General features: G+C 43.1%; 1 protein-coding gene and 1 non-coding gene across 3 annotated transcripts in view; both read left to right on the top strand.

Moving 5' to 3' along the window:
• The window catches only part of top1l (DNA topoisomerase I, like), a 79,691-nt gene that overhangs the window by 52,087 nt on the left and 15,003 nt on the right, over window positions 1–12,601 (top strand). For both annotated transcript variants that reach the window (XM_041204041.1, XM_041204042.1), the window contains 6 exons: window positions 3,580–3,701; window positions 4,357–4,479; window positions 4,873–5,060; window positions 8,720–8,864; window positions 9,775–9,918; window positions 10,904–11,089. In XM_041204041.1, the coding sequence (XP_041059975.1) occupies window positions 3,580–3,701; window positions 4,357–4,479; window positions 4,873–5,060; window positions 8,720–8,864; window positions 9,775–9,918; window positions 10,904–11,089 (908 nt within the window). The remainder of the gene's footprint in view (window positions 1–3,579; window positions 3,702–4,356; window positions 4,480–4,872; window positions 5,061–8,719; window positions 8,865–9,774; window positions 9,919–10,903; window positions 11,090–12,601) is intronic.
• On the top strand, window positions 1,636–1,768 carry LOC121287717. The gene has a single exon (XR_005945244.1). It is a non-coding gene; the product is annotated as a small nucleolar RNA SNORA26 (small nucleolar RNA).

The following is a 12,601-nucleotide window of genomic DNA, read 5'->3' as shown; positions in this document are numbered from 1 at the left end:
AATGCATGAGTGATTTAAAATAGCAGAAAGAGGGCCCCCATGAAGAAAAATCTAGAGGCAGTTGTGAGATCAAAGAGAAGACAATGAGAAGAAAGTTGCAATTTGGAATCTGGAATTCTCAGCCCCAAAAGGCTGGAGGCTTGGGCAATTGGAGATTTCGAGACCAAATTCGATAGACTTTTGTTGGGTGAGAGTATCCAGGAATATGGAGCTAAGATGCATAAATGTAGTTGAAGGTCAGATCAGCCATAATTTAATTGAATAGCCAACCCCACTCTCAGAAGTTGAATGGCTTGTTCCTGTTGCTACGGTACAGGGAAGGAACGGCAGTGGGCACAATAAGTTCCTGAAAATATCTCCAGCAGTAGAGGGAGTCAGTGAGCAGTCAAGGGAACTGAGGGTGCATATAGAAAGTGTGCCTTGAAGTAGGGTGTGTATGGGAACACTTGAATGTTGACTGGCTTTATTGGGATAAACGGGGCCAGTAGAGATGATGTGGCAAGCTGATGAAAGCATTAGAGAAGGTTGTCCTTGAGGTGGGCGTAAGCCGCTTTTACAGGTGGAAAAAAGCATCCTTGGCAAATTGCTGAACACAAGTACAAAACACACATTAGGATTTAACCTCCAATACGCTGCTAGGAGTAATGGAGCATTTAAGATGAGAAACAACTGGCCACTTAGGAAGTGGTGTTTGGGGAATGAAAACTGAACAAGGTATGATTACAGAGATAAAAACAAAAAACTGCGGATGCTGGAAATACAAAACAAAAACAGAATTACCTGGAAAAACTCAGCAAATCTGGCAGCATCGGCGGAGAAGAAAAGAGTTGACGTTTCGAGTCGAAACGTCAACTCTTTTCTTCTCTGCCAAGGTATGATTACCTTAAAGAGAAAGAACATATGAATTAGGAGCAGGATTAGGGCACTCGGCCCCCCGAGCCTGTTCCACCATTCAATAAGATTATGGCTGATCTGAATGTAACCTCAACTTCATGTTCCCACCTACCCTGATAACCTTTCACCCCCTTTCTTAGGAAGAATATATCTAGCTCTGCCTTAAAAAAAAATATTCAAAGAAATTTATTTCCACCACCCTTTGAGGAAGAGTTGAAAAAGCTCACTACCCTCGTTGAGAGGAAATAAATTTCTCCTGATCTCTCTCTCTCTCTCTTTAAATGGGCGACCACTTATTTTTAAAGTGACCCCTAGTTCTAGATTCTCCCACAAGAGGAAACATCCTTCCCACGTCCACCCTGTCAAGACCCCTCAGGATCTTCGATCTTTCAGTTAAAAAAGAGAACTGTTCCTTTCTTTATAAGCTGCAAGCTAGCAGATTGCTGTCAACCCCTTGGGTTTCTAAAACAATCCAACAGCTCCTGTGGCCCCTCTGGCCCTTGTCACTGTTTCACAGCGTGCCATGTATTTGAACCCATGACCTCCGAGTTGCTTGTCCAACGCCGTAACAAATACATTATTATTCAGCCCTTGAGATGTTAACTCAACACTGCTGAGCTTGTATCTTGAAATGCCACATGAGATTTTACAAACTGTTGCCGCCAGGATTGGATGTAACCCTAATTTATTTTGCAGGTTTTACTGTTGAAGGGTGGTTCATCATCGCTCCCTTTTTTAGCTTTGCCCATTCATGGTAATCCAGTTCGTTGAGTGGCCATGACCTGAGGGGTGAAAAAATTCCTGTTTCAAACCTAGAGCAGCAGCCCCGCCGCGCCCCACCCCCATGTTTTGGATCCTGTCGAAAGGGACAGTGTGCTGATGACCTGGGGGTCGTATCGTCAATGGGTTATCAATTACTACCTCTATGCTGCAGCGTTTGTTTTAAATGCCAGATAGTGTGGTTATACTTTTCGAAAAATTTTATTGCATAAGTGGGTGGACTTGGGCACTGTGGTACCTGAAAGCTTGGCTAAAAATGCTGCAATCTCATGTAATAAGCTTCCACTTTTTGTGTTCGTGAAAGAGCGATCCACATATATAAAGATTACACAAGCCTCTAGCACCTGTAGCCAACTGGTAAAAGTCAGTTAGACAGCTTCTAAGTCTAAGTTTTTCACCCTCCATAGTTTTTCTACATTTACTGTGAGTTGTATACCCCTTTATTTGAATACAAACTTGATCCCACAGTGGTGTCCTCATTGTGTAAGTGCTGCTCTGTGCTCTGCAATGTGGATCATGTTAAAATCAAATTTGCGGCAATTGGCCTTCTTTCCCTTTTTGTTTTCATTCTTCTCCCATCTGCCCCCTACACATGCATTTGTACCTTCTGAACTCCCTTTCAAACACCTGGTATGCATCAGTGTGCTCCGACAGCAAGGATTAGGTAACTGCTGTGCAGAGGCAGGGATGCGCTGTTCTTTTTGTGATGCAAAACTGATCTATTAATTTCTGAGTACGTTTTGCAAAGGTTCAACTTTGTGAGATTTCCAGTGGTTTATATAAAGGCCCTTTGTGAGCATTATAGATTAGAGAATCGCTTGTCCTCTAGTGAAAATGTGGGGAACTTGATAGCACAGTGGGCTAGATGTCGCCCTTTCACCTCTAGAACTTGAGTTCCAAACTAGTGCAGACTGGAGATACAAGTCTCCTTTTCCTGCTGAATGTAAGGGTACTGTAGGAAACAAGTTTGAGCAGAATCAATTCTGTTCATACCAGGCAGGAGCCTATATAAACAGACTTCCTCCAATTTCTTGCCTACTTTAACACAGTGACCATGCTGCAAAAGTACTTGAGTGGCTGTGAAGTACTTTGAGACATTCAGAAGATGACATTGACAACAAAAACTTGCATTTACATAGATGCTTCATGCGAACCTGATCCAAATCAAAATTTTTTCACCAAATGACAAGGAGAAATGAGGCGAGGGCAAATGACCAAAAACTTAGAGATGCGTTTTGAGGAGCACCTTAGAAGGTGAAAACACAGGTAGTGAGGCAGAGGGGTTTAGGGAGGAGATTCTAAAACCTTAGGCCTAGGCAATTGAAAGCCGTGGTCAGCTTCCAATGGTAGAGCAATTGAAATTGGGGTTGCTTAAGAGAGCAGAATTGTAGGAGCACTGGTGGCTTTGGGGATTGTAAGCCTGGCGGAGATTAGAGATTGAGGGTGGTGGTGGTGCAGTGAGGTCATGAAGGGATGTGAAAGATAATAAATGTAAGCTCGCTCTTTCTTTGGGAGTGTTGCTTACATAGGTCTATAGCAGTTGGTATTGAAAGAAATGTTGGTACAGTAACATTTGATCTTTTGAGGCTGAGCGATGGGTACTTTGACCAGGTGCACAGCAAAAGTTCCATTCTATATGTCACTAAGAGTGTTTGATGCTGACACTGAGCACCTCAGCATTGCTATCCTTTGTATTTTAATGTGGACTAGAAGTACCCTGCTTGTAATGTGTGTAATGAGATTTAGAATTTATAGTCAGAACCACTCAAATGATATTTCAAGACAGTAAGAATGAATATGGTTAAATGGGGCAATGTTTAAATATGTTGTCACTTTGTATGCACCTCTACCTGCACGTCTGTAAGTCCCAGTCTTTTGGTGTATGATTTCAATCTTTTCCTTTAGGGAAATCTATGAAGCTGAGCCCTCAGTGTGAAGAGGTTGCGACGTTCTTTGGTAAAATGCTCGATCATGAGTACACTACAAAAGATATCTTTAGGAAGAATTTTTTCAAAGACTGGCGCAAGGTAAGTTTGAGAAGTGGAAAGGGCTTGTTTTGGATAGGGGGTGCTAATTAAAAGCAGCCTTCAAATCCTAAATTTTAATTTAGCTTTGCTTCCATTTGGATCTTGTATATTGATCCAAGCTGGCATCTCGCTCTGAACAATGGCAGCACAGCAGTCTCCTCACTACTGTACTGGAGTGTCAGCCTAAATTTTGTGCTCAAGTGCTTGGAGTGGGGCTTGGATAAGACCACCTTCAGAGTCAGAATTGAGAAAGCTACCCACTGAGCCACAGCTGGCACCTAGCTTGGATAAGGAGCTCCAGAGGTGCAAGCTTGAGGCTGAGTTCTTTTCAGCAAGGAGAGAGTGCACTGAAGCATTTGGTCTTGGGATAGATTGAAGATCATGATTTATAAATACAAGTTTGTTCCTTTTTTTCCTGTCATGGTTATACACCAAATGACACCTTTCACCTTCCTGTCTTTTGAAGTCAAGACCAGAGATTTTGAGAAATGACCAAAGCTGTTCCTGTAGGCATTATTTTTGTTTAGTGGTGGAGAGGGGGGAAGATGGTTGGGTGGTTATTAGCTTATGCCCACGTACACCCCACTGTCACTCTCAAATATGCTATATGATAACTCCTGCCATAAAATGTATTTAAGGCTTTGCTTTAATCTAGGAAATGAAACCTGAAGAAAAGGCGATAATAACAGATCTCAACAAGTGCAACTTTGAAGAAATAAACCAATATTTCAAGGCCCAGTCTGAGGCTCGGAAGCAGATGTCCAAAGAAGAGAAACAGGTTTGTAGTGGGAGATGAGTTGAGTTCTGCTCCTTCCCAAGGAACGCTGTTGGTGAATGTGTGCTACGTGGCACAGTACCAGGATGACTAACAGAAGAATGATTCAATCTTGTGCACACTGTTAGTGGCACTATAATCTGCTTCAGCTCTTGGCTAAGCTCTGGACTATGGAACAGATAAGTATGCCCTTCCTGATCACTGAGCGTTGCTGAAAGGCATACAGGTTGTGTAGAAAGCATCAGACTTGGCCATGGTGCCTTCAAGGCCTATCGTGGCAATTGCTGCCACTTTGCAATTGCTCACATTTGAGCTTCAAATGCGAAGAATTACCTCTAGGGAAAGACTGCGAGAAAAAATGTATTATTGGGATTAATTTTTTTGCATTCTTTTTAGAAATTAAAAGAAGAAAATGAAAAGCTTCTACAGGAGTACGGGTATTGTATAATGGACAACCACAAAGAGCGGATTGCAAACTTTAGGATTGAGCCACCAGGACTCTTCCGTGGCCGTGGTAACCACCCAAAGATGGGCATGCTGAAAAGAAGGATCAGGCCGCAGGACATCATCATCAACTGTAGCAAGTGAGTATCTCAGGGGAAGCTCAGGCATTGCCAGCACAACCATTAATGAGGTGCGCTGTGTTTAGAAAATTGTGATAGGACTTCACACAGCCATCCTGCAGGTAAGGTTCAAATCCAATACAGTGTTGACCTGTACAGATTAGCAGGGTGCAGGATTGAATCCCAGTCTGTGTTGAGTTAGCTGGTCTTGACTGGAGCAACATTTGCTGCTACTTTTGATTCACCTGTCATCCTTGGATTGGGGAAGTTGATGCATTTATTAGTGTTTGTTCCTAAATTCCATTTAGCAACTGCCACAAAATGTCCGTGTGAATGTTGGGTGACAACACAAAGGTCCATAGTATCTCCAACAGTCACTTGTGGCCATTCGACATGTGCAAGCCAGCAAGTCACAGAGAGGGGGAGCCAAAGCCTATCCTAAGATTTCAAGTATGTCCTTTCAGAATGAGGAAGAGACAGTGGTGTAGCAGTAATGTCACTGGACTAGTAATCCAGTGGCCCAGGCTAATGCCCTGCAGGCAAGGGGCCAAATCCCACCAAGGCTGCTGGTGGAATTTAAATTCAATTAATTACAAAAAAATTCAACTATTTAAAAAAGAAATCTGATAAAAATCAGTAGTGGTGCCACAAAACTAGCATTTGTCTTAGAAACTCATCTGGTTCACCTAGTGTCCTTTAGTTCACACTGAGCATACCTCACCAATATTGTGTTGTATGTCACTGCCACTATGCTAAATGGAATTGATTCAGAACAGATTTAACAGCTCAAAACTGGGCACCAGGAGGCAGCAGCATAGTTGTATTCGACTACAATCTGTAATCAGCATATCCCTTGCTCTACCATTACCATCAAGCCAAGCAATCAACCCTGGTTCACTGAAGAGTACAGGAAGTTAAGTCAGGAGTAGCACCAGGTATACCTAAAAATGAGATGTTGACCAACTGAAGCTGCAACACGACTTGCATGCCAGACAGTAGAAGCAACAAGTGATAGATAGAGCTAAGTGATCCCACAACCTACAGATCAGATCAAAGATCTGCAATCCTGCCATATCCAGTTGTGAATGCTGGTGGACAATTAGACAACTAACTCAGGGAGGAGGCTCCATAAATATTCCCCATACTCAGGTGCTGCCCCCCCCCCACTGCCAATTGATCAGCGCAAAAGGCAAGGGTGTGGAATTACAACAATCTTCACCCAGAAGTGCCAATTGGGGGGAAAAAAAGCAGGACAAATCCAATCCAGCCAATTACTTCCCCATCAGATATAAAAACAAAAAACTGCAGATGCTGGAAATCCAAAATAAAAACAGAATTACCTGGAAAAACTCAGCAGGTCTGGCAGCATCGGCGGAGAAGAAAAGAGTTGACGTTTCGAGTCCTCATGACCCTTCCGCAGAACTGAGTGAATATAAGGAGTAGTGAAATATAAGCTGGTTTAAGGTGGGGGGTGGGGGGAGAGAAGTGGAGGTGGGGGGGTGGTGTTGTAACAAGGCAAAAGAGAGATACGGAAATCTTAAGCACCAACACCCCACCCACCCCCACCCCAAACCTTAAACCAGCTTATATTTCACCCCTCTCCTTATATTCACTTCCCTATCAGCCTTCTCTGGATCATCGTCACAATGATGGAAGGTGTCGTCGACAATGCTATCAAGCAGCACTGAGACAGTAATAATCTGCTCACCAATGCTGTGTTTGGGTTCTGCCAGAACCACTCAGCTCTTGGCTCATCACAACCTTGGCCCAAACATGGATAAAAGAGCTGAACTCCAGACGTGAAGTAAGAGTTCGAACTCCAGATGTGAAATAAAAGTGACTGCCCTTGACATGAAGGCATCATTTGACCGAGTGTGGCTTCAAGAAGCCCCAGCAGAATTTAAGGTCTGTGGAAATCGGGGGTGTTATGATTGGGGTGGGGGGGCGGTGGTGTTGACTTTCCACTGGTCGGAATCATACCTAGCAAAAAGGAAGGTGGTTGTTGGAGGCCACGATCTCAGTCTGAGGAAGGACATCGTCGCTGGAGTTCCTCGGTCATGTCCTGGGCCAGTCATCTTCAGCTGCTTCATCAATGACTTTCCCTCCATCATAATGTCAGAAGGAGGTTGTTTGCTGCTGATTGCACAATGTTCACTATTTGCAACTCCTCAGATACTGAAGCAGCCTGTGTCCATTTGCAGCAAGACTAAACAACATTCAGCCTTAGGCCATATTTGCACCACAGAAGTGCCAAGCAATGACATTCTCCACCAAGAGAATTGAGCCACCTCCTTGACATTCATGGCATTACCTTCGCTGAATCCCCCACTATCGATGGACCAGCCGTGTAAATGTTGTGGCTAAAAGAGCAGGTCAGAAGCTGGGAATTCTGAGGCAAGTAACTCACCTACTGACTCTCCCAAGCTTGTCCACCATTTACAAGGCACAAGTCAGGAGTGTGATGGAATACTCTCCACTTGCCTGGATGAGTGCAGCTCCAACAATACTTAAGCTTGACACCATCCAGGACAAAGCAGCCTGTTTGGTCGGCCCCATACTTGCTTGGACTATATCATTGTTCCTTCTTTGTCGCTGGATCAAAACCTTGGCATCCTCTTCCTAACAGCACTGTGGGAGTACCTGCACCAGATGGACTTCAGTGGTTCAAGAAGGTGGCTCACCACCACCTTCACGAGAGCAATTAGAGATAGACAACAAATGTTGGCCTTGCCAGCAATGCTCCTATCCCATGAAACAATTTTGTTTTTTTTTAAATGCAGAGCCATGGGGAAATGTTAAATTTTGGTAAGAATCTGACCAAATACACTTCATTAGAGTGTGATCTTATTACTTAACAGTAACATTCTTGCAACTTTATGTGAAATAGCAGACCGAGAGTTTGTTGCATAACCCAAGACAGAATTATTTTGAGGCACGTTGGTTGCTCAAGTTACTGGGCAGTAATCCAATATTTGTCACTCAAGGGTTTATAGTTAAACACCCCATGTTGTACAGTAGGGCAAGGAGGGCTGCATTAATGAAGTGCTCTATTCATTTCTGAATGTTGCAGATTCTATAACTGTACATTTTTCAAGACTAGTCCTGAGATTTCAGGTCAACCCTCTTGCTAACTGCTCAGCAAATATATTCTGCTTACAGGACAGCCAGTGAACAACTCAGTGGGCATCCCTTGATCAGTTTTGATGCTAGTCATAAGTTAGCCAAATAGGGAAGACGCCAGGATTGGCTGGCTAGCTATTGTTGCTATAATGAAAAGACCCTCTACTGTCTTCACTTGCTGATCAATGTTGATGCTTCCCTCAAGTGGTGAAGAACAGACAATACAGGATGGTTACTACAACACTGTTCTGAACCACAGACCAGATTGAATTTTGCACTCTTGATAGTTTTGGAAAGGTTGTGCTCTGGACAGTGGAGAACAGGAATTCAAATCCATAGACTCTGCAGGTTAGTTTCTTAAAGAGGTGGGCCACAGCTGTGCTGCAGTATTAGATGAAGTTGCTGGCTGAAATGTGTGTTCTCTTTGGATTGTTCTTCTGTTAACATTTTCTGAAGGCCAGAGTGCACCTGTTATAAATTATGGTAGTTTTTAACATAGAGTAGGCTAGATGAAACAACAGCCTCTTGTCAAGTAACTGAGCTCTCCCCTTTATCTCCAGGGACTCCAAGGTTCCACCGCCTCCTGCAGGCCAGAAGTGGAAGGAGGTACGACATGACAACAAGGTGACTTGGCTAGTGTCATGGACAGAGAACATCCAGGGCTCCATCAAATACATCATGCTGAATCCCAGCTCCAGAATTAAGGTATGATGAACTCCTGAGACTGTGTGTGTGTGTATGACTGGTGTTGAGACAGCTCAGTCAGCCAATGCAAAGACCTGCAGTCTGATGTGCTGCATCCAAGCTATTCTTCTCTAAGAACTATTATTTTGCAGAACTTATCAATCCTGTCTTTTGGAATAAATGAATGCTGAGATGGAAAATTTCTGGATGTTATATAAGAGGAAACGAGAATGAGGTTGCCTGTTCATAAAAATAAAGCACAACCTTTTAAACTGTAATATCAATGCCAATAGCTGGGAAAATCTTGCTGCTGAACTGTGAAGCTAGCAAGTAGCTATAGATGCTGGGCACGCTGGCAGCTTGGAGAACAAACAGCAACTGTAGAAATGTGAACAGCAAACAGACAGAGAAGCTTGTTTGTCTTGTGTTGGCCTTTGTACTATACCACTGGCACACTCCATTTGATTTCCCCTTGCAACAAGGGTCGTCATCTGTGAAGATCTGTTGCCATCGTACACAGGAGCCAATAAGCAAAAGGACATGGGATTAAAAACAAATCAGATGCTCAATTTAAAACTTAAGATGTTGATCCAAATCATTTCCTGCTAAGTAAGTGTGCCTTATATTACATATAATGGCAATATGTAATCTGGGGAGAAGGGGCTTATACTTCCATTTCTTGATCACTTGTCACCTGCTGACAGAATTGGATTCTTAGAACTAGCCTGTTTTGAAGCCTTGCTATTTCCAATATTTAGTTAGCATGCAATTAATTATCATTGAACAGTTTGGGCCAGTGGTTGGCACTACCTACTAACACTGACCCCACGGCCCAGGTCCTTGAGCACCGATCACCAGCTGATGAACCGCCATTAGTCACTGACAACTTTTATTTTTAAAAAAAAACTGACCAATTGCTCTGTTTAAATAGGGTGAGAAGGATTGGCAAAAATACGAGACTGCTCGGACATTGAAAAAGCTGGTTGACAAGATACGTGCGCAGTACAGGGAGGACTGGAAGTCAAAAGAGATGAAGGTTCGGCAGCGTGCTGTTGCACTTTACTTTATTGATAAGGTGAGTGTTCTATTATAGATAAACAGTTGAAGGATGGATATCTTTACATGCTTTTATTTAGAGAGATGCACAATACCTGCACGGGCCTCCTGATCCAACCCTCACTGTTTGTCTGTTTCTCTTTGTAAAGCACAAATGAGCCCTTAGTTGTTGCCCACCACTTGCATAGAATTAAATACGGTTAACTGTGAGCTCCATGTTGTGCTTGGTACCAGCCCTAACAGAAGTAGATTTAGGTGGTAAGGAGGGAGGAAGAGTGAGGGAGATGCACTCTTCCACTCTAAACTTAAAACCCTACAGCACCTTTGTTAAGATTTCCCCCTTCAGAGCTTGATGATCTTAAATTACTGCACATCTTAAATACTAATGCAACCTTTGTCTCAGAGACTTCTGTTGTATAGGAAGTGTTACATGCTCACCCCAGAATTGTCTTGCTTAGCTGTTTTTTTTGGGGGGAAGAAGGGATTTGCATTTATATAGTCTCTTCACCCTGTCCCAAAGGTGTGGTATACCACTGAACTACCTTTCAAAGTGTAGTCTGATCTATTGAGACTGTATAATGGATTTATTGATCTTGAGTTACCATTTTAGAATCACTGAGCAAAAGACCTTGGCCAGAATATTATCCATCTGATCCAGAATAGCATGCTGAATGAACATAGCACACACACCAAGCTGTAAGATGTCAGAAATGACATTCCTTGTAGGGAGAAGAACTTGAAGTGAGTCAAGTCTTCGTGTCTGCACACTGCACTTCCTGATGGTTAACTTGATTTATACAGTAATTGATATCCTTGGCTGGGAGCAAAGTGGGAGAGGCATGTGCACAAAAGGAGAACATATCTAATGGCATTCCATTTTTAAATACAGTCTCACACCAATGCCTAGTTATAGGGCCTGTGTAGAAGCAGTGAGGTATAGGCTTTTCATCGCAGGATCCTATTCAATTAGCTCTGAATCTGTTGCTTTTCTCTTTTCACTTTAGCTAGCTCTGAGAGCTGGGAATGAAAAGGAGGAAGGAGAGACTGCAGACACAGTGGGTTGTTGCTCCCTACGAGTGGAGCACATCAACCTGCACGCTGAGCTCGATGGTCAGGAATACATGGTTGAATTTGACTTTCTGGGTAAAGACTCCATTCGATATTACAACAAAGTGCCAGTGGAAAAAAGGGTAAGATTTGATGGGAATGATATTCTATTCCTTCTTCACAGTCGGTGCCTCCATTATTGACTCAGTTGTCAGCGATGGTGTGTTGCTGAGCCAGAGCTAGCCAGGCCGAAAGTTCATCCATCCCTTCCCCGCTACCCCCACCCCCCTGCCAAATTTGATTGAGTCTAATGCCAAAGTAGCTGACCTCTGGTGAAGTGGCAGTGTAGGTGCCCTGAGTGAGAAATCAATTGCGCTCCATTGTGAGGCATTCCACTGTGAGACCTTTCACAGCCAAAGGACCCACTGCTGCTGTATCTGACTTGGCTACCTTCTTGGGGAATGTATGAACATACGAATTAGTAGCAGGAGTCGGTCCCCCCTTTGACACTGCTCTGCCATTCAGTAAGATCCTGGCTGATCTGAATGCAACCTCAACCTCACATTCCCACCTACCCCCGATTAACCTTTTGCCCCCTCGTTTATCAAGAATTTATCTAGCTCTGCCTCAAAGACTCGGCTTCCACCGCCCATTAAGGAAGAATGTTTCAAAGAGAGACAGCTCTTCAGAGAAAAAAATTCTCCTCATCTATGTTGGTACATGTGGAACCCAGCCTGGGGAGGAAGAGGAGGGTCACAATTGGGAATCCATCAGTAGTTTGAAAATTATATGGCCTACGAATAAATTTAATTGATGTCATCTGGTGATATTACTGCAATGACATGACATACATAAACTGACATTCAAGCTTTTAATGTTGTAATACTCAAATAATTTCCATGCATGTGTGATGTAAATGGAATTCCAGATAATCCAGATTTCAAAACCTGTTCTGAAGTAAATGTACATGCCTGTTGACATCTATCTGCCCCAATGTTCCCTCTTAAGATGGATGACCAGAAGCCAAATTGGCCACAATCCCTTTTAATATGTGTGCACACGTGACGATCTTAAGTGACCACCTAGTGCAACAAACAGGCCAAGCTTAGCAAAGAGAAATTGGAGGGAACTTCTGTAGCACTGCCACCCACCCCTCCCCAGCCCTTTACAAAATACTCACAATTTCATTTATGGATCATCTGAACTCAGAGCATAGCTTGTACCCCATACCTAAATAATATTCAAAATCTTGCCATTGGTTTGCAATTAAGCTCAGAAAAGGTATGCTGTAATAGAGGCCACTGTATTCTTATTATTTCTAGCCCAGTTAGATACATCCTGCTATCTTACTGTAAAACTCAAAGCAGATTGGACTTTCTGTGAGTGCTTCCTTGGGCTGTTGCATAGGTTGATGTTGAGATGTTTTCTGTAATGTCCCTTGGTCATACCCTATGACCAACAATGATTAAAGTTTGGTGTTTTTATGTACCATGTTAATGGCACAAGCCAGTGCTTTTAAAGTGGATCTTGATCCTACACTACACTGACATTGAAATTCTTGTTTTAGTTTGGATCTATTAGAGGGTGTGAGGAAGTTTATCTGTAGTTCAGTGCTTTTAACACATTTGCTCCTAGTTTTGTGTGTTTTAACATAG

The sequence above is a fragment of the Carcharodon carcharias genome, chromosome 14 (assembly GCF_017639515.1).
Source record: "Carcharodon carcharias isolate sCarCar2 chromosome 14, sCarCar2.pri, whole genome shotgun sequence".
NCBI classification, from domain to species: domain Eukaryota; kingdom Metazoa; phylum Chordata; class Chondrichthyes; order Lamniformes; family Lamnidae; genus Carcharodon; species Carcharodon carcharias.
Note: the sequence above shows the minus strand (reverse complement) of the source record. Positions and strands in the feature narration are given on the sequence as shown.